The sequence below is a fragment of the Globicephala melas genome, chromosome 4 (genome assembly GCF_963455315.2).
Source record: "Globicephala melas chromosome 4, mGloMel1.2, whole genome shotgun sequence".
Lineage (NCBI taxonomy): Eukaryota > Metazoa > Chordata > Mammalia > Artiodactyla > Delphinidae > Globicephala > Globicephala melas.
This window is the reverse complement of record NC_083317.1, coordinates 3,598,994-3,625,225: the sequence shown is the minus strand read 5'-3', so window position 1 is coordinate 3,625,225 and position 26,232 is coordinate 3,598,994. Positions and strand designations below refer to the sequence as shown.

The following is a 26,232-nucleotide window of genomic DNA, read 5'->3' as shown; positions in this document are numbered from 1 at the left end:
CATAAACAGGGAAAGCGCACCACCCCGACCTCAGTTCCAACAGGGCAGAAAAGACAAAGCCGGTGTCTCCCGATCAGAAAGTTAGAGCGAATTCCAATCGCATATGGTGAAGGGAAACAGCACATGTTTTAAATTTAGAAGCTAATATAATAAATGAGCTATCTGCTGGAACGGGTTAGAGGTACAGACCCGTGGAAAATACAGCGCAAATTTCAGATGCTTTTCTTGTGAAATTAGTCACCCAGTTAATGACACACAGGGCAGCTGGATTCTTGCACAAGAAAACCCCTAAGAAATATTGCCGGGTTTGCACTTCATGTTCCAGGAACACGTTCTGCTTTTAGGATGGAGTGGAACTGTATTCAAGGGTCATCCTAACTCCCTCCGACATGGTCCCCTACCCAGCTGAAGACTGATAGCTATTCAGCTCCATAAAGAACCATCTTCTGAGGTGGCTGCTTGGTGAGGGCAGGGCCGCCGCTGGAGAGTCCACTAGGCTGCGAAGGATTACCGCTCAAGTTCACAAACCTGATCTATAGTCAGGTTTTCGACGACTGAATGCTCAGCATCTTGGCTCAAATGCCCAGTGTTTCTACCTTTACAAGGTTCAGGTGTCCAGCTGACAGGTCCAGGGCTTAAAAAGGAGCAGAGACTGACACGGGAGATCACGGGAAAGCCCACTGCCCCAGCAGCACCCTTCCTGCACCACCAGACACAGGGCAGGGCTGCCTGGAAGGAACAAAGGCCCAGACCCGTGGACACAGCGAATCTGACATGCTTCCCTCAGATCAGTGTCGACTCCTGAATTCAGGTTCACAGCCGCAGCCCGGGGAGGGCCGCAGGGCAGTGGCACCCTGGGATCACACCCAGTCAAGAACTGGGCTTATCTTCTGGGGCCGCATTTTCAGAGGGAGGGACGTTGCAAAGCCAGAAAGCGTCCTGGCCAATGAACTGAAATCCAAGTCAGAGGGAAGAAGGAAGGGTCAGGAAAGAAGGATTATTTCCGGCTTAGAGTATCTCAGGTTCTGTCCTCCAGAAGAGGGCTTAGCCTTAGTGTGTCAGAAGTTGGCTGATTTCACAGCAACACAAAGACCTTCCCAACAAGTTGTACCTTCTCACCAACAGCGGCCTTGAAAACTACTTAAAGACGCGTGGGTAGGTGGATTCATTTCCTGGGCCTGTGTAACAAAACGGCACACACTTGGGGGTTTAAGACAACAGAAGTTTATTCCCTCACGGTTCTGGAGGGCAGAAGCCCACCATCGTTATCACTGGGTTCAAGTCCAGGTGTCGGCAGGGCCAGGTTCCCTGCGGAGGCTCTAGGGGAGACCCCTTCTTTGCCTCACCCTTCTTCTGAGGGCTGCACAAATCCCCTGGCTCGTGGCCACATCGCTCCCATCTTCAAGGCCAACGTCTTCAATCCTCTCTCTGTTCCCTTTGCACGTGGCCTTCTCTTCTGTGTGTGCGCGTGCATCCTCTCTCCCGACTCTCTCTTGCGATCGCATTTAAGTCCCACCTGGATCATCCAGGACAGTCTCTTCTTGAGATCCTTAACTTCGTCAGACCTGCAAAGACCCTTTTTCCAAATAAGGTCACATTTCCAGGTTCCAGGGATTAGGAGCTGCTATCTTTGGAGGTCATTACCCAGTCTATTGCCGGTGGTGGGACAGTTTAGGAGTGCAGCATGGGAACTTGGTCATGAGTGATTGGACGGCTTTGCCATTGACTCTCGACTTGACCTTTCTAGGCCTCAGTTTCGTCCTCTGTAAAATGGGATCATAGTACAGTAGAACCTATTACTTGGTATTGTTAGAAGGGCAGCTCTAAGTGTGTCACTGATGGCCTGGCTGGCAGCATGATGCCTGTAGTGGGAGGGGGTGCCCATAGCGCCGTGCGTGTCCCCACAGCCCCGTGTCCCCACTGCTGCTACGACACTGGCCACACTGGCTTGGACATCCCATGTGTGTGTCTGGCATCGCTGTGGACCTTAATCCATCCTTGTTTCCATCACTGTGCTGGATACCTAGTAGGTGCTCAATAAATGTCAAACCGTATGAAATAGCCACCGTGGTTGGTCAAACACGGTTGAATCCGGACAATTGTAAACGTCTCAAGGTAATAAATTGGAGAAAAAGCTACACAAATGTTCGGCTGTAGCATTCTCTGCAGGGAGGACTTATTTCTACGGATGAGAGGGCCACACGCCCACAGCGCCTTAGCTGCAGGGACCATGGGCAGACGGCAGCTTCTGCAGATGCTTCTGAGGGTTTCATAGCCGTCGAAACCACCCTGTTGGTGGCTCCTTATCCCAGTGTTCTAGGGACCCTCTGGCGTCTTAATTTAAACCGTGGATATGTCTCCAGCCAACCCGATACCCTCTCAGACTTCCTAAACGCCAGTCCCGGAGTTCTTTCCAACACCTAGGGGACCCTTTCTATTTTAATTCCCCTCAGCCTGGAGGCACTCGTGCTTGGCCCATAATACGGATTCGTTTGCTGTTCCACATCGAGTGATGCCTGAGTGGCAACCAGGACGTGGGGTTGCAACCTTGTTGCGAGCTGCATGCGGCAACCAGGCCTCAGGCCTCGTTCTCAGCCTCACTGTCCTATTTGCCAGGTGTCGTGTGGCCACCTGCGGGATTGAAAGAATGTTGGGTGTTGTATGGTTTGCGTGAATCAGAACATTCCGTGCTTTTAGCAGATTTTTAGAAAAGTTGTAGCTTTTCCTTACTTTCTCAGTGACACGTTCCTGGGGACACAGACCGAAAAGTTACGTGGTTATTAGACCCCCAGAAGGTGATTGTCTTGATTTCATGGTCCCAGTGGCCGGGAGGTGGGGGTGAGACCCACGGTCTCAGGGCCTGAGCTGCTGTCCAGTCCTCAGCTGAAACAAAGGACAGCGTCATAAAGAGTGAAAACCACCTGTGAGACAAAGGCACAGAAAAATACTGGACAATTCAGTGAAAAGGACAAACGCGTCTCCTTCAAAGCACACGCTACCTCTGCATGCAAGGAGAGTTTTCAGGAAGCTGCGAGAATTTAGATGGAGGGAGGGTTGGGCTCACCTGTCTCTCCAGCATCCACCAGTTTATACCCGTGCTTTGCGGGGACCTGCAGGGACTCACGGTAGGGAAGCACGTCCACAGGGCACTGCCATTTCTAAAGGGCGGCTCAGGGAGGACCCAGCAGGGCTGAGCTGCAGGATGAGGGTGGGTCACCAGCCTTGATCCTGAGCCTCTTGGCAGCCAAGGCAAAAAGGGAAATGTGTTGAATTGTGCCAATTTTAATTTTTACTGAAAGGAAGCGTACACATTTGTCGGAAAGACATTTTTTTTGTAATATTAGAAAGCATATATCCTATGAATCCCTACAGGAAGGGCTTTGGAAACTTCACATATATTTTAATTCTTTTTTCTTTACTGTGGTTTTGCAAAAGATTTAAAAAAAATCTCCTCATCGCTTGTTTCTTATAGAAATCAAATTCTGCTGTAAAAATGGTGGTGTCTATAGACTGAGGGCCACCCTAGGCTTTGTATAATTCATATTGGCCAGGTGCCTGCTGTGAAGCCAGAATTTTTCTCCCCAAAAAAGACATTTAATTCCATCTGAGCATTAAAATACACATTGGTTGTTATATTTGAGTATTACTCCCTAAGGCATGAATGTCGATATGAAAACGCAGGACACCGCAGCCTGACTCCGGAGTCCTGCTTCCCCATGGGCCATTGTTTGGGTGATGAATTAGCTGAGCAGAAGACCTCGGGCAAACGATCAAGTACCTGTGACTCAGAAGAGCAGGCCCTTTGAATCTGTGTTGAGACAGCATTTATAAACGTAGCCCAGAAACATCACACCCTGCATTAATCTGCTCAGGCTGCCGTAACACACACCACAGACTGCGGGGCTTAAACAACAGGAAGTTACTCTCTCACAGTCCAGAGGCTGGAAGTCCAAGAGCAAAGTGTTGGCAGGCTCGTGCCTTCAGAGGCCTCTTGGCATGCAGACGGCCGTCTCCTCCCCGTGTCCTCACGTGGTCCTCCCTCTACCTGGCTGTGTCCTCATCTCCTGTTCTATAAGGACACGAGTCAGGGTGCATTAGGGCCACCCTGATGACCTCACTTTAACTTAACAAGTTCTCTAATGACTTTGTCTCCACATACGGCCACATTTTGAGGCACTGGGGGGTTAGGACCCCACACACGAGTTTTAGGGGAACACAGTTCAGCCCATCACACACCATAATGACCACAGCTACAAAAACAGCCTGGTTGTTTTCATGGCTTGGTTATTGTAAATAATGCTGTAATGAACATGGGGTGCCGGTATCCCTTTGAGTTAGTGATTTTGTTTCCTTCATATAAATAACTAGGAAAGGAATTGCTGGATCATATGGTAGTTTCATTTTTCATCTCTTGAGGAACCTCCATACCGTCCTCTATAGTGGCTGCACCAATTCCCATTCCCACCAGCCGCGCACGAGGGTTCCCTTTTCTCCACACCCTGTCCAGCATTTCTTACCTCTTGTCTTTCTGATAGCAGCCATTCTAGCAGGTGTGAGGTGCTACCTCACTGCGGTTTTGATTTGCATTTCCCAGATGGTCAGTGATGCTGAGCACATTTTCACGTGCCTGTTGGCCATCTGCGTGTCTTCTCTGGAAAAATGTCTATTCAGATCCATTGCCCATTTTAAAATGGGATTATGATTATTGTTTTTATTTTTGCTAATGAGTTGTATGATTTTCATATATTTTGGATATTAACCCCTCATCAGATATATGATTTGCAGATTTTCCTCCCGGTGTGTAGGCTGCCTTTTCATTTTGTGGATGGTTTCAAGTGGGACCGAAGCTTTTCACTTTGATGTCGACCCACTTGTTGACTTTTGTTTCTGTTGCTTCTCTCTGACGTTTTCTGCGTCTTCCTCCTTCTGCCCTTTTGCAGACTGCCCTCCCATCAGAGACCTCGTGGTCCTCAACGTCACCAGCAGCAGCTTTCAAGTGTCTTGGAGTTTAAACTCCACCCAGAACTGCACTTTTCAGGTGCAGGTTTACCAGGCTGAGGAGCTGCTCAGGAACGCCAGCACCCGGGGGACGAGGCTGGAGGTGGCTGGGCTGGAGGCGGGAGTGCTGTATGCGGTGAGGACCAGCTACCAGGGGTGCTGGGCCAACGTCACCACCACGGTCACTGTCAAGACCGGTAAGGCCACATGTCTGAAATCCACATGACCTGTGAGTCTGTCTCTCTAGACTAGTCTGCTGGCCCTGGTGATTCTAATCACGTGCTTCCTACGAGCAGGACAGGGGCCGTCACTGACCTGGCCCCAACTCTCCTGGGGGGCAGTGAGTGCGCTCTGTGTCCCGGAGCAGTGCCACGGTGCTCGTGGCCCAGCACAGGCTCCCCTCGCTCCCCTGCGTCTCATCCTGACTGGGGGCTCTTCTGACACCTGGGGTGATGAGGGCTCTCTGAAGATCCCATTTTGCTGTGGTTTGAAGGACGCATAATGCAGTCAGAGAGAGTGAAGCCCAAAGTATAGTAGAGCAGAAGAGGGTAGCGGTTCGCACGCATCGAAGGAACTTTTGCCACACTTAATTCCACACAGCTGAGTCTGTATAACTTCCCCAAACCCAAGAGCTGAGCATCTGTAAGATCGTCACGAAGTATGCCTCATTTCCCATGCCGTGCACTTGCAAAGCTAACATGATGCCCACTGCATCGGAGCCCTGAAGAAATTTTTGCCCCAAATAAACACAGCGTAGGCATGAATTGGGGATTCCAGTGTCCAGGAGGCAGCTGGCGTGACCCACGTGACTCTGCCAGGTGGCCGACACTGGCCCTGCCCCGTGATGCCACCTCCCCTCTGCCTGGTCGTGGTGCTACCCTGGTGGTGTAGACCTCTGTCAGGTTCGGCCCGGGGAGTTCCCTCCTAGGCTGGCCTCTGGCAGCGGGACGTGGAAGTGTGCGTACGGACAGTGTGGCTCTGAGACATTCTGGTCTTGGGACCGGAGCTGGGTAGGAGACCCAGCCTGGGGGTTCAGAGCAGGCAGAGGGCAGAAATCACTGTATGAAAGATGCTATGGCTGGGGGGAGGGTTGGGGGGAGGGATAGATTGGGAGTCTGGGACGGACATAAACACACTACTATATTTAAGATAGATAACCAACAAGGACCTGCTGTATAGCACAGGGAACTCTGCTCAGTACTCTGCAATGACCTAAATGGGAAAAGAATCTGAAAAAGAATAGATACATGTAGAACTGATTCACGTCGCTGCACACCTGCAACTAACACAACATGGTTAGTCAACTAGACTCCAATATAAAATAAAAATTAAAAAAAAAAGGACCCTCTGGGGGCTCTGTCTCACGGGTAGGGATAACGCCAGTGACAGTGATGGTGGCAGTGAGTGAGTGAGGGCTGGGGGGGTCTGGCCTACACCCTCTATGCACTGATGGGGGCCGACCCCTGCTAAATGGCAAACACGCAGAACAGGCCCCCAGAGGGCCCCCAGAACCCCGGCCATGCAAAAACTCGAGCCCTTGACTTTGCACAAGCCTTAATTTCCAAACTTGTGCCACCTTACCCTCTTGTTTTATTTTCAAGTTGCTCCACGGAGAAAATGGGGGGAACACTCTTTTCCCTTTGAGGAAACTGGGACCGTGAGGGGCTCCATCCCCACAGATCACTTCCACCCTCTGTTCCCCCACAACTCATCTCAGAAGTGAAAATTGGTGGGACCAACATCCCAGCGCGAATTCATCTCAGTTGGGACGGGCGGTAGGAACATGCAGCTCTGCCCCAACCCCATGGACTCTGTGCCCTCAGGAAAAAATACCTACATTCCAACGCAGAGGAGATAATTTGGAAGATTCCATAAGACTCCTGATTACAAGCTGATTCCTTCCCCAGCTGGATTCTCGTTCCTTCTCTGTATTGTAGAAATGCCTTATGTTTGCAGAGCCCTATTTTTTTTTTTAAGAAGCTCGATTCACTTTAAAGGTCTTAGCTAATTCACTTGACATTATTAAATGCTTGCTGTGTTGGAGGCCATAGAGATTATCGTAGCAGTGGAGACCTGGGGCCTCACGGTAAGTCTGGATTCCCGAAGCACTGGTGGATACCCACCTCCCGAGAGGCTCTGTGATGTGGGCAGGACCGGAGCCTGGGAATCCCGGACCCTAAGGGATACTCGTTCCTCTTGCTAAGGTGGGAGAAGGTTCAGAGGGGCCCCCATCTAGAAATGTACGCTAAACAACGTTGGTGTCATTTCTGGGGCTGTGTGCGTGCAGCGGTGATAAACTCTGCCCCACCGGCGCGAAGCTCGCTGGCTGGTGGAGAACCAGGGTGGGACAAACTGTGAGTGCCTTCAGATCATTAGAATCTAGATCATGGCTGCAGGGTCTGCTGTGGATGTGGGTTTCATTCTTGGTATCGAAAGAGACATGCTCCCATGTCCCATCTTGAATCTTTTCCAGGTTTGCTTATGTCCAAAGAAAAGGACACGTCCCTTACAGGCTGACCAACCCTATCGTTTTGTCCGGGACAGAGTAGGTTCTTGAGAGGTGGGACTTCTGGTGGGAAAATGGGAAAGTCCCAGAGAAATCAGGATGAACTTGTCACCTGAGTGTCAGGGGCCTGGCTGGGGCGTGTGCCAAGGAAAGCAGCGGCCACACTGGGTGAGGAATCGTTGGAGGGGCCTTCGGACCCTACATGGCTGGTTGAACCCCAGTTCCCGCCGGTGTGAGCCATGTGACGTCTGTAACTTGTCCCCCTGCTTTGGCTCTAAAAGTGTGTGTCTATGTCTGAGTTCCCTTCACTCCAGCGTAGAGGCATATATTCCTCACGCTGATTTCCCCCAATGTGGCTACCAAACCTAAGACTCATGCCTCAATCTGTTTTCCAAAAAATTCTCCTCCAAAGAGTAGGGGAGATTGGAAAACATTGACAGAAAAGCATGTGACTCGCGCTCCCCGGATTTCAGCTAATTTGTGTCATCGTCTGTCTCAGATGCCCGGGTGTTCGAAGTCACTGTCAGGATCCTAAACCGCAACGTGACAGAGGGGCTGCTGGACCGTGGGAGCCCCGAGTTCCAGAACTTCTCCCAGCAGCTGCTGCACGAGGTAAAGCCCGGCAGAGGAGCTTTCCAAGAGCCGGAGCCAGAAACCCGCCCTGTGCCCCCTTTCATGCGTGACTTAAAATAGGTTTGGGGACAAACCAACTTTGATTCAAACGGGCTGGACCACTTGATGGCTCGGCTGGGTTTTTTGTCGAACCTTCTGTTTGGGGGACCTGGGGCCTCTGCCCTCCTTCTCTGGGGCAGCTTCATTGAGTAAGCATTTACCAGCGATCAAAGCATCCGTTCCTCCCTGGGGCTGAAGGCGGGCACCAGCATGAGGCTTGGGGGAACCAGGCCAGTAGCAGCTATCATCTATCCTGGGATGCTGAGCTGGAGAAAAAAGCGACTTGCCAACCTGTCAGTAACTGGGAGAGGGCTAGGATTTGGCCCTTCTTGCAAGCTAGTAAGTTAGCCTGTTGCATGGATGCTGGCAGAGGACACGAGATGCCTGGGTCAGAGACAAAGGACTCCCTCCCTCACAGCACAGCGGGCGGCATGAGCATCACGTTGGTGCCAGGTCCCCTGCTGGCCCCCAAGTCCCACGGGGGTGATGCAGAGGGAGCCCGGTGGGTGACGCACATGCAGTACATCTGCATCACAGCTGAGGACCCCATGCAAACCTGCCTAAACCTTGCTCCGGGGATACGTTATCTTTACCACATCAGATGGTGAACAGATCTGCTCTGCTCTGGACGGGGCCATCCTCTCTCTCCCAAGGCTGTTCATCATAGAAACGTCTTAGAAAGATATTCTGAAACAAGAGGGCAGTCCAGGCTTCTACTTGCAGAATGTGTGGACATGGGAGGGATGGAAGGAGAGTCGCCTCTCAATGTTCACTTGCAGAGAGGAGTTGGTTTTTGAACTTTCCTGGAGAATTCTCCCTTGTTTCTAGCAGTAATTCGCCTGTGGGTGCAGGAGTGGTGTAGGAGGAATGTGGGCGAGGCTTGGGTCTCCTTGCTCGGGCACAGGTGCCCCTGATCACCTGGCTGTGCCTGTTTCCTGGGGATACAGCCCAGTGGGAGGGGGGCAGCTCCGAAGAGCCACGGGATTGCTGCTTCCGTCCATCAGTCCATCCAGCCATCTCTCTCACACACACATTATCTTCACACCGGTTTCCAGGGCACCCAGAGTGGGCCGTGCATCTAGGGCTGCAGGATGGAGATCCGACTGTCATGGTCTCTGAGTCCTTACCAAGACGGAGCGGGCCCGGCCCACTGTCCCAGGGCTGCAGTGAGCTGGAGGGGGTAACTCTGCTGTTCCCCGAGGAGGGTGGCTGGGCGCCCCCTCTTGGTCAGGAAGAGGACACGTGGATTCTGGGAACCATCCACGTGTCACACCCGGGGCCCCGCTGACTGGTTTTGAAGGCTTTGATGGAAAAGTCTGCTGCCTCTGAGCATCTGTTGCCTCTTCTGGGCCAGGTTGCAACCTCCTTTCCGCCGGCGCTTTCTGACTTGTACCGAAGAGGGAAGCTGAGGATGCAGGTCGTGTCTCTCCGGGCCGGAAGCGTGGTGGTGAGGCTCAGACTGACGGTGCAGGACCCCGAGTTCCCGGTGGGCGTGTCCACGCTGTCCCCCATGCTCCCGCCTCTGTGGGTGAGCACCGTGTTCCAGGTGGACCAGTCGGAGACGCTTGTGCAAGGTGGGTCCTCCTCTCCGTGCCCAGGGTGTGCCGCCCCGATGCCCTCCAAAGTCCAGGCTGCGTTAGTCCTGATCAACATTCACTTTGTTCCAAAAGATGAAGCAAATGAAATTTGAGTCCGTATTCCGTGTTCTTCCATGGGGACTGGGGCCTGGGGCTGCCGCCCCGAAACAGTGAGCCCACCTGTGTCCCACACCTCCAATTCCTGACGGGAGAAGCACCCCTTGGAGCTCAGGGACACTTATTCCCTTCGATGGTGTTTCTCAGCTGCCACCAGAACCCAGGGTGGAACCGGGCTGGAGGGTCCACGAAGGGCACAGGGACGGAGCTTACCGTGTCTGCGTCGGGGCCCAGCCAGGCCTGGCTGCTGTGCGCCTTGTTAACGTGGAGATCTATTTCATTAGCCCAAAGGCTTGTAATTTTACTTGGTGATACAGGAAGTCACAGATTAGGGAAGAGGGGGGGAGAGATGGAGAAACAGAGATGGAGAGAGGCGGGGAGAGGGGGTTGGGGGAAGGGGGGCAGTGAGAGAGAGAGAGAGATGGAGACAGAGGGAGAGACAGAGTCAGAGATAAGAGTCAGAGATAAGACAGAGCCAGAGACATCAAGAGACAGAGAGAGGGAGAGATGTAGGGGATGCAGAGGGGGCAGTGAGAGACAGAGAGAGACAGACATAGAGAGACAGCGAGCTGTCACGTCAGGAAGCTTTTGCTGTCAAAGCAGGGATGAAGTTCCGTTGTGCGGTGAGGGCACTGCAGTCTCTACATCAAAGAGCCTGTTTGGGGCTCAATCTATGGAACGCACCACCCCCGAGTGGAGCAGGTCCCAGAGTGAGCGCTGTCAACTCCTTTGAGCCCCGTCGCCTGCCAGCTTGCTGTCCCAAGCTCCCCCAGCCCACGAATGCAGAGAAGGGGCCGTGGGAGTGTCACACCTGAAGTCACGCCTGGGAAACACCTTCCTGCTGAGCCTGGGGTCCCTTCCTCTGTCATTCATCCCCTCGGGGATGGAGATGACGGCGGCCCTCTGCACCTGGTGGGCCTGCCTGCCTGGGTTCAGGGGATAAGTGCTGGGCAGACGCCGGGCAGCCTGTGGGTGGACCCTCAGCCTGCACTCCCACCTGAGACAGATCCGTCTTCTGGAGATCCAGCCCTAACCTCGAGATGCTTCCCAGCCTCATCCCCTGGCATCAGGGCTCAGGTTATTCCAGAGCTTTGTCAAGTGATGCTGTGGGTTGAATGGTGGCCCCAAAGAGAAGTACACACCTAACTTCAGACGTGACCGTATTTGGAAGAAGGGTCTTTGCAGATGAAATGAAGGATCAGAAATCTTTCTGGATCAGGGTGGGCCCAAAGTCCAATGGCAGTGCCCTTAGAAGAGACAGGAAAGGAGATGACCCAGGGACCGTGGAGGACACCACGTGAAGATGCAGGCAGAGGTGACGCAGCCACAGGCCGAGGAGCTCAAAGGGCCACCAGAAGCCGGAAGAGGCAAGAAGGATCCTCCCCGAAAGCCCGAGGGCGCCCAGCCCTGCCAACACCGTGATTTTAGACTTTGGCATCTAGAACTGTGAGAGAATGAATTCTGTTTTAAGCCAGCTCGAAAGCTTGGGACAGTCTGTGATGGCAGCCTCAGCAAACTCATACAAAGGAAGAAGAGGTGCCCTGCATTGCTAATATCCCAGGGTTCATCCTTCTGAAGCCCCCCCCCCCCACCCCACAAAGTTCTGGAAGTATCCTTGGAAGTTGGGAGCCCCGAGCAGGCTCTCACCTTGCAGCATCCCTGAAAAACGGTAGGCTGTTTGCTTCACATTCCGGAGCTGAGAGCCAAGGTGGGAGGGTCTCCCAGGGCCACGAGGAGGCCTCAGCTGTTTACTGGTGGACGAGATGGCTCTGCCCTGCACAGAGTCCCCTGATCCAGAGCCCGAGGGGCAGCCCCCGGGCCGCAACCCTCACCCGGGGAGGCCCGAACCGAAGTCCCCCGCCTTCCCCACCGGCCCAGAGCCCCCAGCCCCGCAGGCACGGCCGGGGAACTGGAGAAGCACACTCATTGTGATTCCACAAAAATTCAACAAACCGCATCACGGAAAGCTCCTTCCTCAGCGACCCCACAGAAATGGTGTTGGCACTGCTGAGTTTTCCCGGGTTATCTGCGAGCTCTCGCTGCTGTGAATCCACAGGTCCCAGCAGTGTGGCGGTCATGTTGTCACGACCTCATCTTCTCCCCGAGGCCCATACCAACCCCGCCCGGGTCACTGGGTGGCCACGCGTCCTGGTCTCCCTCCAGGGGGGCCGTGCCCGTGCGGGGAGGCTCAGTGCTGAGTAGCAACCCGGGCCTCCGGCCCTGCTTACACTGCCTGGCGGGAGGGGGCCTCACGGGACAGGCTGGAATCCCAGCTCTGACACTCCCTCGCCGTGGGTCCCTGTACAAGGCACGTCGCCTCCTGGGCCTCGGTGTGCTCAGCTGAGAGACAGGAAGGTTGACCCATCCCCCCGGAGGGTAAATAAGGGACCCTGCAGGTGTGGGGTCAGCGGGGTGCCCGGCGCACATCTGACAGCGCCGCCGACATTTCGGTTTAAGTCTTCCCTAGGATGCCCTTTCGTATGTCGGGTGAGTTCTCAGGCCCGGAAGGTCCTGCAGGGTCCCCGAGCCCTCACCAGTCCTTCCGTCCCGCCCCACTTCCATCCCGTCCCACCCTCGCCCCTCCCCTTCCTTAAAATCTGCTCAGGAAGGGCCGTCCTGCTCATTTGCTCCACGTGCAGACGACCCCCTGGGCCTCCACGTGCATCTATGTGGCCCCTTCGTGCTTAGTGCCCTGTGCAGACGCCAGCCAGACGAGGCCTGATGGCGGTGCCGTTCTGTGTGAGGGGTTCCCCTGGGGTCACCTCAGTACTGGGGGGCAGCGCCCTCTCTGTGATCTCAGGACTGGCCTAGCCACGCTCCCCGAAGCTTCCAGTCGGCCGCGCACCCCTGACAGCATCATAGGCGCAGTGGACCTTCCTGTGGCCTCTGTGGGCGGTGGGTGACGGAGGACGAGCAGGGGAGCCTGGCCCCGGGCCTGTCACGGTCTACCTGGCCTGCGGGGGTGGGCCTGCTTCCTCCAGACTCGGTGGCACTGCCTTTGGTCCAGCCTCTGTTCCTGCCGCCGTTAGAACCCAGTTCTCTGTGACTACCTTCCTCCTTGAGTGAGAATCTGGCCCCCAGGAAGGGCTGAGGACTCTGGCCAGGCTTCACTTCTGAAGGCCACCTGGGCCCCAAAGACAGTTTGGGGCCTCCCGAGGAGCCTGCCTTTTCAGGGATGGGGCAGCTCGTCCTCGGGCCTCCCCACCTCATTCCTGGGGGTTTACATGTGCCAGGAGTCCTGGCTCTGTCGCAGCTGCCGCCTCCTCCGGAGGTGGGCTGCGTCCTCATCCCCGCTTCAGGGCCGGCAGGAGCAGCTTTTGCCCACATCCTCGTCTGGCGGCCCAGGAGGCGCAAAGGCCGCCTGGCAGCTCTCACGGCTCGCAGGCCCGCCTCCCGCTCTGAACCCAGGAACTGCCAGGCCTCGGGCTTCTATACAAGACAGAACAGAGTTGTCTGCATCTTCCTCAGACTTACCCCTGAGCCACGTGCTGGCGGAGCGAAGGGGGTGGGGAATCACCTCCCCAAGATAGCTTCCAGGGCTCTGCGGTTTGAGCTCAGGTCTCCACGGGGGCTTCCGCTCTCCTCGTGGCCCTGCTGCCCGGCGGGCCTGGTTCCAGCCCCGGCCTTGAGCCCCCGGCGCTTTCGAGCCACCTGGAGGTCAGGCTGCGCTCCAGGGGGATCTGGGTCAGGGTGTAACTGTTGCATCGGCGGATGAGTCTGCTGGGCTCGTGGGAGCTGCTTCTGTAAAGATCACAAGAAGCGAAACTGAAACCCACGAAACCGGCCTCTGAGCGCTCAGTGGCGGGGTTTTCTCTGCACAAAACTGGACTCATGCCTCATCTTGACTTGAAGTCCAGCCAAGTCCGGGCTTCGCTGGTGCCCTGAGCCTGGCTCGGGGACCCCGCCTGCAGCTCTCGGGAAGCCTGGTAGCCACCCCTCGAGGGTAACCTCACCCCGTCGAGGCACCCAGTCTCCCCCGCTGGCAGAGGCAACTCTGTTAAGAGCCACCTGCTCTCCTGGGCGGGGATGGGACGGGCAGCGACCCGTAGAGCTGGACCTGGGCTGAAGGATGGATTTCTAGAGCTGTGGGAAGACTGCTTCCCGACCCCCGGCTCCTCCCAGCCTGAAATACAGCTCGAGTACTGATTGCTTAAGGGTTTATTTTTATTTGTTTATTTTTTACTGGAGTAGAGTTGAGGTACAATGTTGTGTTCCTGTCAGGTGTACAGCAAAGTGAGTCAGTTATACGTATACATATACCCACTCTTTTATTAGATTCTTTTCCCATACAGGTCATTGCAGAGAATCGAGTAGAGTTCCCTGTGCTGTACAGTAGGTCCTCAGTGGTCATCTATTTTATATACAGTAGTGTGTGTATGTCAATGCCAATCTCCCAACTTATCCCTCCCCTCTTTCCCCCCAGTAACCGTAAGATTGTTTTCTACGTCTGTGCCTCTATTTCTGTTTTGTAAATAAGTTCGAGTTCAGAGGCCAAGAAAGGACTGTGGCAGGGAAGGGTTTGGGGGGATTTACAGGGTTGGGGGCTCACTGAGCCTTCCTTGCCCAGGTCAGAAGGGCCAGGGCTTCCCAGAGGCACGGGGCTTTGGGGTCTCTCACAATCATCTCCCAGACTCGCGGGGGAGGTATTTACAGCCGTCCTATCTGTGTCTTGGAAAGTTCATGTTATACTAACTGGACACCTCCTGGCTCAGTTACTTTTCTGTTTCTTTCTTGAGACACTAAATAGGAGGGGATGTTGGCTTGTCAGAGGGAAGAGAAAGCACCTTATGAACAAAGAATAAACAAGAGGGGAATATATTCACACCTGTGGGTGCTAATACCTCCACAGGAATCCCAACGTTCCCTAACCTCTGCCCCCAGATCAGCCAGCCAGCGCTGGAGGTGGGCAAGGGCGGGCTTTTGGTTTGTCGCTTTGGCCCAGAGAGGAGCTGCAGGGAGGGCTCTGTGCAGGGAACCCCACCGCCAGCCCCGGGTGCTGGGTGCCGAGGGCTTCACTGACGCCCTGCTCCACCCCTTGTCGTTCGCTGCAAGGACTCTGGTCAGCAGGAAGTTGCCACCATGGCGCTCTGCTTGAGCAGTCTCTGGCCGTTTTCTCACCCGCTCGTGTCCTGTCTCTTCCCCGCCCACAGACTGGGACGAGTGCGCAGACAGCCTGCAGCACGACTGCTCGCCGGCCGCCCAGTGCATCAACCTCGAGGGCTCGTACACCTGCCGGTGCCGGACGGCCAGGGATGCCCACCCCTCCAGACCGGGCCGGGCCTGTGATGGTGCGCCCCGTCCCCAAGCCCCCAGCTCTGGGCTGAGCCCCCTCCCTGAGGACCTGGGGTGGAGCAGGGCTGGCTCTCCTCAAGCAGGGTGGGCACGGTGCCTGGGGCCCACCATACTGTTAGGGGCCCATGAGAATGATTTAATTGCTTTTAATATCAAAAGAAAAAAAGAATCTAATAACAGTAAATATCAATTACGGATCTAGTCTTTATACCAGTGCAGTTTTAAAGTATGATTTTAAATTATTTTTATGAATGAAAGGGTCAGAGAAAGTCATGATGAAACCCCTGGGGGCAGGGGTCCCTCCCTGGGTGGACTGGACCCCAAGATGGTGTAGGAGCCCCGGTGAGCATGGAGAAGGCCTTGATGTGGGGTCTCTGAGCCCCATTCTTGGCGTGTCTCTGCCCCAACATTTCTGGGAGCAAGTTCTGATCAGTTTGTTAGGGCCACCTGGCGTGCTGAGTTCAGAAGCCGGAGGAGGTCGCATACAGACTTAAAATGCTGTGATCGACTAGCAATGTCTGCTCTGGACACAGGGTGGGCAGCATAGGTGCTCAGCTACCTGTTTGCCATCCCTGCAAAGGCTTTCTGGCTGGAGGAAGCAAGAGAATGGTTCCCTGGGAGAAAGCCTCTAGTCCTTAACTACTGTGTATAGTGTCCCACTTCCTAAGACCCACACAGCTTCTCTTCTCCCATCCTTTTTCTTATACCTGTGTCGCCCAGCGAGCTGATAAGAGTGACCAGAACCTAGCCCCACACTGAGCACACATTTGGGGGAAATTATCCCCATTTCCAAAGGCCCGCGGCTCCACGGTCCATCTGAGGCCAGCAAGAGCCAAGCCTCGCACTTATGTCCTGGTTCTGCAGCCTCCCAGGTGGACCCCCTAATCTCAGGGTCACGGCATCCTCACTGATCAAATGGAGAGGCTCCAGGGCCTTCCGAGAGAGCTCTTGGGAGACCACAAACAAGGGCCGTGGCAAACATTCTTAACCACCCATGGGGATAGCCTGTGCCCCCTCTTAAAGTCACCTGGGGGGGGGGCTCTTGACCAGAGTAGACCAGACGCCCCGTCTGAGAGAGGATGTGTCTCGGCAGGTGACGTGGTGAGCCCCACCGGTGGTGCACCATCTCCGGTGACAGGCGAAACAGCCCCAGGTCCCAGCACAGAAACAACAGCCCTCGGCCTGGAGACCCCCGCCTTGTCCCCCAGCCCTGGATACCCGCGGCGCACCACTGCAGCAGGCCAGGCCTGGACCCCAGGGCTCCCGCCCAGGACAGGGGTCAGCAGCGTGCTCGGTCATGGCAGGAACAGCACTGGGCCAGCCGTGGAGGGGGAGCCCAGCGTGGCCCCAGGCCTGGGCACCAGCCAGTGGGCGGCCAGCAGGGTGGCTGGCACCTTCTCCTCCCGGGCTCCGGGGCCCACCCACAGCTCCCCTCTTGGGGCCATGGACAGCCTACCAGCCTCCCCAGGATGGCTGCCCCCAAACTCCACCACGGAGCCGCTCTTCCGGCCCGCTCCTACCCAGGGCCCCATGGACCACGTTGAGTGGCACACCAGCCTCCCCACGAGGGACACGCCGCCAGTACCTCTGGACCCCGCGTGGCCACAAAACTCAGACCCTGGACCCTCCGGCTCCCCAGACCTGCCCTCGGCCACCACGCCTGCATCTCTGAAGACCCCAGCCTGCGGTGAGTGGCAGGAAGGGTGCGTCCCAGGGCCATGGGGAGCTGCTGGTGTGTGAGCTCCCTTCAGCAAAGGCTCACACAGTCGTCCATTCCAGGGCAGTCCAGTAGCACTGGGTGAGACCAACCCAGTGCCGTGCAGCTCTGTCCCCTGGCGGTCGGCTTCCAGTCTAGTAAGGGTGAGAACTTGGTCTCCTCGCTTTCCCTCCAGCCCGGTCCTCCCCCTTCCTAAGCCTCCCGATTGCCAATAGCTGGAGCAGGAAGCTGGGCATGTGTTGCATTAAGTGCACTGAGCACGGGGCGCATCCCCCCTGCGGGGTTGGGCCCCCAACCTTTCTGTACCTCCCCAGAAGTTCTGCATCCCCAAGCCTGCTGCAGCTCCCCCAGCAGCTCTGTACCCTCCCAGCCGTACTGACCCCCGGCAGTTCCACATTACCCATTACTTGTAGAGGCTTGAGCCATCACCAAGACCCCTGGGTGATACCCCAGGAGACAGGCAGCCACTCTGTGCAGGGCACGGGCCTGGCCTGCGCTTCCCAAGGAGGGAGGTGGCCTTGGCATCCCCGTGTGAGCTCACGGAGCTGGCCTGGCCTTGGATTGCATCCAGCTGTTGAAAGCAGCTCCGTTGATGCATCTCCTCTGCTGCACAGGGCTAGATCCGAAACTAAACTCTTCAGCCCACATACATCATCCAAGTCCCCTGTAGGAATGGTCTGTAGCCAGCAAGGCCCACCAGGCTGATTTTTGGGGAGTCCGCCCAGGGGTCGAGGGGGGCAGCCGCTCTGGAGGAGCTGCCCAGAACCTGCTCAAGAAAACTTTGTTTCCAGAGGTCCGGGGACCTCAGGGGTGGGCACAGAGCAAACCTAAGGGGCAGGGGTGCCGTCCCTGGGAGCCCAGGGCTCAGGGGCTGTCCAGGGACTCTGCATCCACATGTGTAGGTGGAAGCTGGGGGACTTGACTCCCCTGGGCTGGCCTCCCCTGAGGACTCTCATGTCCCCGTGGCGGGGGGCGGGGTTCGGTTCTCCTTCCTGTCTCCTGGGAACGTTGGACTGATTTTAATCAGGGAACTTATATTCCACTTCTCAGCTCCCACGCCCATCGGAAGGGTCACCGTCTCCAATGTGACCAGCACGGGCTTTCACGTGGCATGGGTGGCGGATCTCACCCTGCGCCCCACTTTCCAGCTCACCCTGGTTTCTGCGCGGACCCCCACTGTGCACCTGGAGAGCCAGAATGCAAGCCTGACACTGTCTGGCCTAGAGCCTGGTGTTTTGTACCTGGTGGAGATCGTGGCCAAAGCATGTGGAAAAGAAAGTTCCAGAGCCCACCTGAAAGTGAGGACAGGTAACAGGCTTCAGAGACGCGTTTGCCACTGGTTCTTAAAGGGATGAGAAAAGGCATGAAAAGGATTTTTGGTGGCTTAAGGTTTAAAATAGCTGCATGAACTTGCGGATGCTGGGATTCCGTTTTCCTCTCAGTGTAGGAATGTCTGGCTCACTTCAGACTCAGCTGGTGTTCAAAGGCCACACAGGAGGGGGCTTATTTCAGGGACAGGTGGTAGACAAAGAGGCTGCTTTGCAAAGCGCTCCAAACTCTGCAGAGGCTGCAGACGCTCGCCCATCTGGGTCCTCGTGGGTACGTGGCAGGGAAATGGGTGCAGTGCTGGTCTACCCATTTCCTGTGACCATCCTCACTCCTAACAGACCTGGACTTGGCTTTCAGGAAGGATGCTGATGGACAGATCTGTGAGTGCCCCCCTCCCCGCCCACTGAGCCTGGGACCCGCAGAGTAAAAGGGAGGGGAGTAGAATTGAGCAAGTGAAACGTAAGGTGGAGCTGAGCCTTGTCGATAGTTATATATTCAGATAAAACTCCTTTTTTCTTGGGCTTCCCTGGTGGCGCAGTGGTTGAGAGTCCGCCTGCAGATGCAGGGGACACGGGTTCGTGTCCCGGTCCGGGAAGATCCCGCATGCCGCGGAGCGGCTGGGCCCGTGAGCCATGGCCGCTGAGCCTGTGCGTCCGGAGCCTGTGCTCCGCAACGGGAGAGGCCACAGCAGTGAGAGGCCCGCGTACCGCAAAAAAAAAAAAAAATTCCTCTTTTCTCCTCATTAGCATTTGTCATCCACATATCTTCTTGAATGTCCAGCTTACCTGAACAGCCAAGGGCAGACCTGATGTTGCAGATTAGTCCTCAAATCTTGGGCAACTGTCTAAGAGTTGATAACAGTGGTCTTCGAGATGGGGTGCACGTCCCTTGGGAGACGCCTAAGGTGACCCATTGGGGGATGCCTAAGTCATAAACGTTTAGAACTTCTTTTTATATGCTTGAAAATACGAATTAGCTGTGAACTGGGAAACTAGAGAGGAGATGTGGGTGAGGAAGGCGAGTGCAAGTTCACGACCAGCTGGAGAAGTGGAGGTCGCTGCTGGCCGGACGGTCAGGCAGGGCGGCCCCGGAGGAGAGCTGGTGCTGGGCTGTCGCGTACATCTGCCATCTGGAGGTCTCACCCGTGCTTGGAGGGAGGAGTGGCCCGCGCGTCTGTGTGACCCCGGCCTGAGATGGGTCCACCTCTGCTCTCACCTGTGCACCTTCGTGCTCCTGATGGCTTTTAGGTCAGGCCACACCCTCCAGTTGTCGCCATCCTCTCCACAGGCAGGCAGGAGAGAGACGCAGGGGCTCAGCTGGTTCCGCGGCCCCCGGCAGGGTCTCCCTCTGCGCCCAGCCTCTGTCCCGTCGTCCTCTGGAGCTGGAGGCTGTGTCTGTGCGTACCAGGTGCTGTTCCTTCTCTACAGAGTGCAAATCAGCCTCAGTTCGATGTTCTTCCTGGCCAACGTAAAAATACTCTTATTAAGATAAGATGATACTCTACTACCTGATACCCCTGCAAACGTGTTTATTCTCCATCCTGCAGTGGCCCAGAAGCTCAGTGGAAAAGTCAGGATAGTGAACGTCAAGTACTTAGAATCCTTCCGCAACGCAAGCAGCAAGGAGTACCAGGCCTTCCTGGAGCTGTTCTTTCGGATGGTAAGTTGGTGGCATCGGTCCTTGTTTTCTTTTGGGATGTGAAGGAGGGAGGTGGTAGCATCTTAGTGGCAGCCAAACGGGACCCAGACCTGCAGGTGCCACAGACTTCTCGCTTCTGAAGGAAGCTGGGACTTCCAGCTCTGGTGTGGTGCCTTTGTGTCCTGGATCTGCCATTAAACAGACACATCAGCAGGTGGGAGACATGCCTTTTCCTCTGCTGCATCCTTACGTCACGTTGTTTCCTGTTCAGTAAAACTTCTTTATTGATGCGGGACCCTGTAGAGCAGAAAACCTCCCCCGGCCTTAAAAAGAAAAAAATTTAAAAATTGAGATCTATTTCACATACCGCAAAACTCACGCTTTGAAAGTGCACGATTCAGTGGTTTAGACTGTATTTGCAGAATTGTGCAACCGTCACCACCAGCTAATTCCAGAAGGTTTTCGTCCTCTCAGAAAGAAACCCGTTAGCTCATCATCAGCCCTTCTCTCTGCCCCTGGAACCAGATGTGTGCTTCCTGTCTCTGTGGATTTGCCTGTTCTGGGTATTTCATAGAGGTGGCATCATACAATATGTGATTTCTGGGTCTGGCTTATTTCACTGAGTATAATGTCCTCAAGGTTCATCCGTGTTGTACCAACATCAGAACTTCATTCCTTCTTATGGCTGGATAGTATTCCACTGTATGGACAGACCACATTCTCTTTCTCCATGATCCATTGATGAACACTTGGGTTACTTCCACTTTTGGGCTATTGTGAATAATGCCACTATGATCCGACCTTAAAAAAATTCCTTTTCCTACTCTCCCTTGCAGTGCCCTCCGCCAACCCACTGGCATTCTTTGGGATGGTATATTATTACAATTTAGTCAGAGGAGCAATCTCCATATTCTTTTTGCTGGTGGTTAGATTACCCTTTGATGGATAGAGAATGCACTTGTCATGATCTTGTTTGCATAGAGGACGTCTCATACAGTTTAGCTTTTCCTTGTTCTGGGGGTTTAAGACACAGACTAGAGAGAGCTCGGCAGCGCCACCTATTGGTGGAGTCACAACACGGTGGCGCCTTAGCAATGCCGGTGGCCGCGCTGTTTGGTGATTCCGTTCAATCCCATCAGCGTTCCCGATAAAAGTCATGCTGCCTCCAGGAACTGTCATACTGGGACTCCTCTAGATCTGGGGTCCTGCTTTATTTATTTATTCTGAGGTCCCCAGCTTCTGGCCCAGTGTGTGGATTCAAGAGCTGTTGATGATTTCATTCATATGTATATCAAATCTTCCTTAGGTTAAATGATAGTTACACACCATATTAAACAACAATCACTGAAATCAGTTCACATAGCTCTGGTGGTCACATGAGGCAGCTTCACTGCTACCCCAAGTTCCTTGATTAATCTTTCCTTTTTAAAACTTTTCATCTTTTGCCTATTTAGGGGGACAGTTTTTGTCTGTCTGGAGTTTCAGGATAGCAAATAATTATGCAATTTAACACCTACGTAGGACATTAGGACACATTTTGGGAGGTTGTGGGTTAATGTGTCACTTTATTGTTTGTCAGTTCCTAGCAAGGGGCCTGGAACTCCTCTTTGAGACTGGCTTGAGATGCAGATAAAAGTGATTTTAATCCAAGACTCTGGCAGATCCCTCTCTGGAAATCCCAGAGAGAAAGAGAGACAGAGAGAGAGAAGACCAACTCTTCCAATGAAAAAGATGGCAGCCATGTGACTGCAGGCGGCTCTGGGGTCTCCGGGGCATCTGCACCCTCTGATGGGTAACAACAGACTTGCTCACACTGGCTGTCCCAAGGCTGGGAATCCACGAGCCTGTCCCTTGAACCTCATGCAGTTCGGATGCAGACCAGGTTTTCTCTGTGAGGGCAAACCGCGGAGGTGGGCTCTTCCATGGCACATTTGCATTATACGCACAATTTAAGGCTCATTACAAGATTGGGTACCTTTCTGGGCATTTTGGCCATGATGGGCTAGAATGGAATAATATGGTGTGTGATGTAGGATTCTGTCCAGATTGATGGAATAATGAACAAGGCTTTTAGAGGCAGGAACTACCTGTCTCACTAGGATGCCCACGGGGAAGCAGTTTTCGGAAAGGCAGCAGGAAGAAAGGAAGGGGAAATGTTCCGCAGTATGAAGGCCACAAGCACTGTCACGGAAAAAGTGGAGTCGGAGAGGTGGTGTCCCTCCCTAGGACCAGTTGCTCAGCCCTGTCCTCCGGGGCTCTGAGCTAAGAGCAGCAGATGCTAAATGCCGCTATGAGCCCCCTACCAAGTTACAAGCCCCATAGGGTGGGGCTTTGGCACTTAGCCCCACGTTGACCGGCTGGCTCTGGTTGGGGGACAGGGCTCCGTGTCTCGGGCCCCACCGGCATTCGTGCTGGGCCTGGGGACTGGGCAGAACTCACCTGCGGCCTTGACATCTTTCCCAAGGCCAGCGCTGCTGCCGGCTGCGATCCCCAGAGGAGAGGACGAGGACCCCGTTTCCTCTCTCGGCACGCGGTTCTTCTCACCAGACCTGTTTCTCTAAAGGTGCGGAATTCCTTGCCAGCCTCCATGCTTCAGCACCTGGACACAGGTGGGGTGCAGGTGGAAGTGACCCGCATCTCCAGCGGCAGCGTCGTGGTGGAGTTCAACTTGCTGGTCATCGCAGACGTGGATGTCCGGGAGGTGTCTGCCACGTTCCTGGCCGCCTTTCAGAACGCCTCTCTGCTGGAGGTGGTCGGAGGTGACCCCTTCATAGTGGGTAGGCAGAGGCTGGACCCCGGTGGAGGCTTGCTCTGCAAGGGAGAGGCAGTGAAATCCTAGCCACTGGCTTTGTTTCTGAAAGATGCGCCTCCTCTTGACGGCTTCCCTGCATTAGATGAAAATGCGAAACAGATAGGACCCTCATCTCTCTTATTGCTCCTATGGTTTTTTTTTTTTAAAAAAGGTTTAAGGGTTGAAAAATCTTCGGGGCAACCTGCAAAGATTCCCGGGGATGCCGCATCCTTTCTGCAGGCTGCATCCTGCCCCTCCCTCCTTTGCTGCTCTTCCATGGGCTGAGGGCAGACAGGTCCCTCTCTGCTGGCAGATTTCCTCCCAAGCACAGTTTCCAAGGAAACTGTGGAAAATCCTAGGAAAAATAATTGAAAAGAAAAGCCGGGAGAAAAGGCGATTTAGAGTCTCTTCTCATATTGTATTAGTCAGCTGGAGTTGTAACAAAATACCGTGGATGGAAACAACAGACATTTATTTTCTCACAGTTCTAGAGGCTGGGAGTCCAAAGACCAAGGTGCCGGCTGATTTTGGTGAGGGCCCGCTCCTGACGTGTAGGCGGCCACCCTCCTGCTGTGTCCTCACCTGGCCTTTCCTCTGTGTGTGTAGAGGGGGAGCGCTCTGCTGTCTCTTTTTATAACGACATCAGTCCTGTCGGATCAGGGCCCGTCCCTAACGACCTCAGTTAACCTTAATTATCTCCTAAAGGGTCCACCTGCAAATGCAGTCACACTTGGGGTCAGGGCCTCAACACACAGATGTTGAGGATACACAGTTCAGACCCTAGCACATAGCATGCCTGAGAATAAACGATAAAAGGCTTATAGTTATATGTATGGATGAAATCAAAGACAGTATAGATGAATATTTTTCTGATCTTTGGAATGAGAAGGGTTAAGCCTGCAGAGGAAAAGCCTGGACTATTTGACTCTATAAAAAGTTAAAGCTCTCATGTCAAACAAAACAGTCACCATTGTAAAGCAAGCAGTGAACCAAAAAGTAATTTCAACAATCTGATGAAGAATTATATCCTAAATAAAGAGCGATCACACACATTGGTGATAAAATACTAAGAACCCAATAGACACAGACACAAAAGACCCAAATAGATCATATGTGAAAGATGACTCCCACGCGACTAACAAAGATGGAAGGATCAAAGGCATTCCCATTAAAATGAGTTACTCTTTTCGCCCATCTACAAGGAATTTTTTTTTTTAAAGATAATCCTGATAGCGAAGCAGCCCCTGCACACAGCGCTGGGAGAACAGGATTTGCTCACACTTCCTGGTATTTGTCAAGAGCTGTAAAAATGTTTCATCCACTTTGTTTTGGGGGGTTTTTTTACTTTGTGTTTTTGTTTTTTTAATTGTTAGTGGAGTACAGTTGATGTACAATGTTGCGTTAGTTTCTGCTGTACAGCAAAGTGAATCAGTTATACATATATACCTATCCACTCTTTTTTAGATTCTTTTCCCATATCGTCATTACAGAATATTGAGTAGAGTTCCCTGTGCTCTACAGCAGGTCTTTATTAGTTACCTATTTTATATATCGTAGTGTGTATATGTCAATCCGAATCTCCCAATTTATCCCTTCCTCACACCCTGGGAAACCACACGTTTGTTTTTTACGTCTGTGACTCTATTTCTGTTTTGTAAATAAGTTCACTTGTACCAATTTTTTAGATTCCACCGATAAGCTCTATCATATGATATTTGTCTTTCTTCCTTAATGTTTTATCCTGCTCATTGCATGTAGCCCCTGTATCACAGCACTTACAGGACTCCATCCTAAGGAAGCAGAACTCAGTGTGGACTATAGTTTACACGTAAAGACATTCATCTCAGTGCTACCTTAAAAGCAGAAGGTCGGAAATAACCCACAGTCCCGTAATAGGGAAGATAGTAAGTCAATTTTGGTAATCCATGCCATGGACTGTCAGGCAATTATTAAAAATGAGGTTTGCTGAGATAGAAAATATTCCTGACCCAAGGAAATGGGATGGAAGCTGGACTCACATTTGTGTATAAAACGTGATCTTAGCTGCATTGCAGTCTGCCTTTCGAAAGGCTGGAAAGGAATACACCAACATGCAAACACTTACGTCTGGGAGGTGGCCCCAAGGGGGCATTTTATTTTCTTTGCTAAGCTGTCCTGGTTTTTATCCATTTTCTGCAGTAAAGCCGCATTATGGTTCATAAGGTAAGTAACTGAGCTTAGAGGTGAAAGCAAGTGTGTGCCGGGGTCCCTCTGCCTGATACCAGGGTCCAGGTGGGGCCCATTGGTCTCCTGGTCTCCAGGCAGCTGAGGGGATGCTGAGCTGCCTTCACCCTCCCCCGCTCCCATCCGCCCCCATCATCCTCCTTCCAGAACAGCCCCTGCAGACTTCCTGCCACCCGCCTCTCACTCCCATACCCGGCAGAAAATCAGGGTACCACCCTGTCTCCCGAACCCTGCAGAACTGGCCATCTTTGCTATCATTTGATAATTTTAACCTTGGTTCCCGAGATGCAGGCTGCCTGTAAACAGTGGGCAGAGCCGCGGTGCTCAAGCCTCCTGTGAGGGTTTCCTGTCTTGTTTCCTAAACGCTCCAGATTACGACGAGTGCGACAGCGGGGAGGATGACTGCGCCCCGGGCTCCTCCTGCCGCAACAGCCTGGGGTCCTTCACCTGCAGCTGCGAGGGAGGCACCCCCGACCTCCCCGTGGAATATTCTGGAAGACCCTGCGAAGGTAATAGTCTCAGGATCCCTTGTCTGGAATACTCTCAGGTAGTCTGTTCTTTGAAGGACGTTCATCCCCAAAGTGTGTCTTTTCTAAACGAGATTGGCATATTTCTATGTCTTGGGCAAGTTTCCGTGTGTATGAACACGTGCAAGCATGCATATGTGCCCACGTGCATGTGTGTGCACGTGTGCAATGCCTGTGTGCACCATGCATGTGTGTGCACGTGTGTGTACACGTGTGCACCTGCCTGTGCCGCCCCATCCTTCCACATCCCTCCAGCCTTCTGGGTGGTGCCTCATCTCCAAGTGCTTCTTCTGATGCCCTGGATGAGAAAATATACACATCAACCCAGGTGCGTCCTCTCAGATGCTAAAAGATGACCTTGCAAAACATACAGCCTGTGTGACAAATGACACATGACATGGAAGCGTTTCTACTCAGACCCACTGTCCACGCAGCACTTTTCCCATTAAATGGGGCCTTCGTGGATTCACTGTTGACTCTGAGATGGCCCCTGCCATCCGGGGATCTGCGATCAAGCAGAGGAGACATGTTTATAGGAGTGAACACAGTGTCTGAAGGAATATGGAATATGCTGTACTTGAGGCAGAAGCAGGAGGCCCCGAGGAGACTAAGTTGTTTCAGTCCCTTGAGTGTGGTCAGGGAAGGCTTCCTGGAAGAGGTGTCTTTGAGCTAGTCTTAAAGGATGGCTCCGACGGCACCAGCGGAGGGGGCTGCGGTGGGGCAGGGTGCGGTGGGTGGGTGCAACAGTAAGAACAGAGCTGTTGAAGGCGGGCATGGTCCAGGCATGCAGCGTGGGCTGGCTGCAGCGTGATGCCTACAGGAGGTGGGTGGGAGAGAGGGGGAGT

At 53.8% G+C, this 26,232-nt stretch overlaps 1 protein-coding gene across 1 annotated transcript in view; it reads left to right on the top strand.

Annotated features, from left to right (window-relative positions):
• UMODL1 (uromodulin like 1) overlaps positions 1-26,232 on the top strand; it is a 63,329-nt gene that overhangs the window by 17,633 nt on the left and 19,464 nt on the right. Inside the window, exons 7-16 of the mRNA XM_030835476.2 lie at positions 4,941-5,195; positions 8,004-8,116; positions 9,531-9,750; positions 15,021-15,158; positions 16,256-16,501; positions 16,631-16,849; positions 17,930-18,187; positions 19,755-19,867; positions 22,410-22,623; positions 25,232-25,369. Coding sequence (XP_030691336.2) covers positions 4,941-5,195; positions 8,004-8,116; positions 9,531-9,750; positions 15,021-15,158; positions 16,256-16,501; positions 16,631-16,849; positions 17,930-18,187; positions 19,755-19,867; positions 22,410-22,623; positions 25,232-25,369 — 1,914 coding nt within the window. The remainder of the gene's footprint in view (positions 1-4,940; positions 5,196-8,003; positions 8,117-9,530; positions 9,751-15,020; positions 15,159-16,255; positions 16,502-16,630; positions 16,850-17,929; positions 18,188-19,754; positions 19,868-22,409; positions 22,624-25,231; positions 25,370-26,232) is intronic.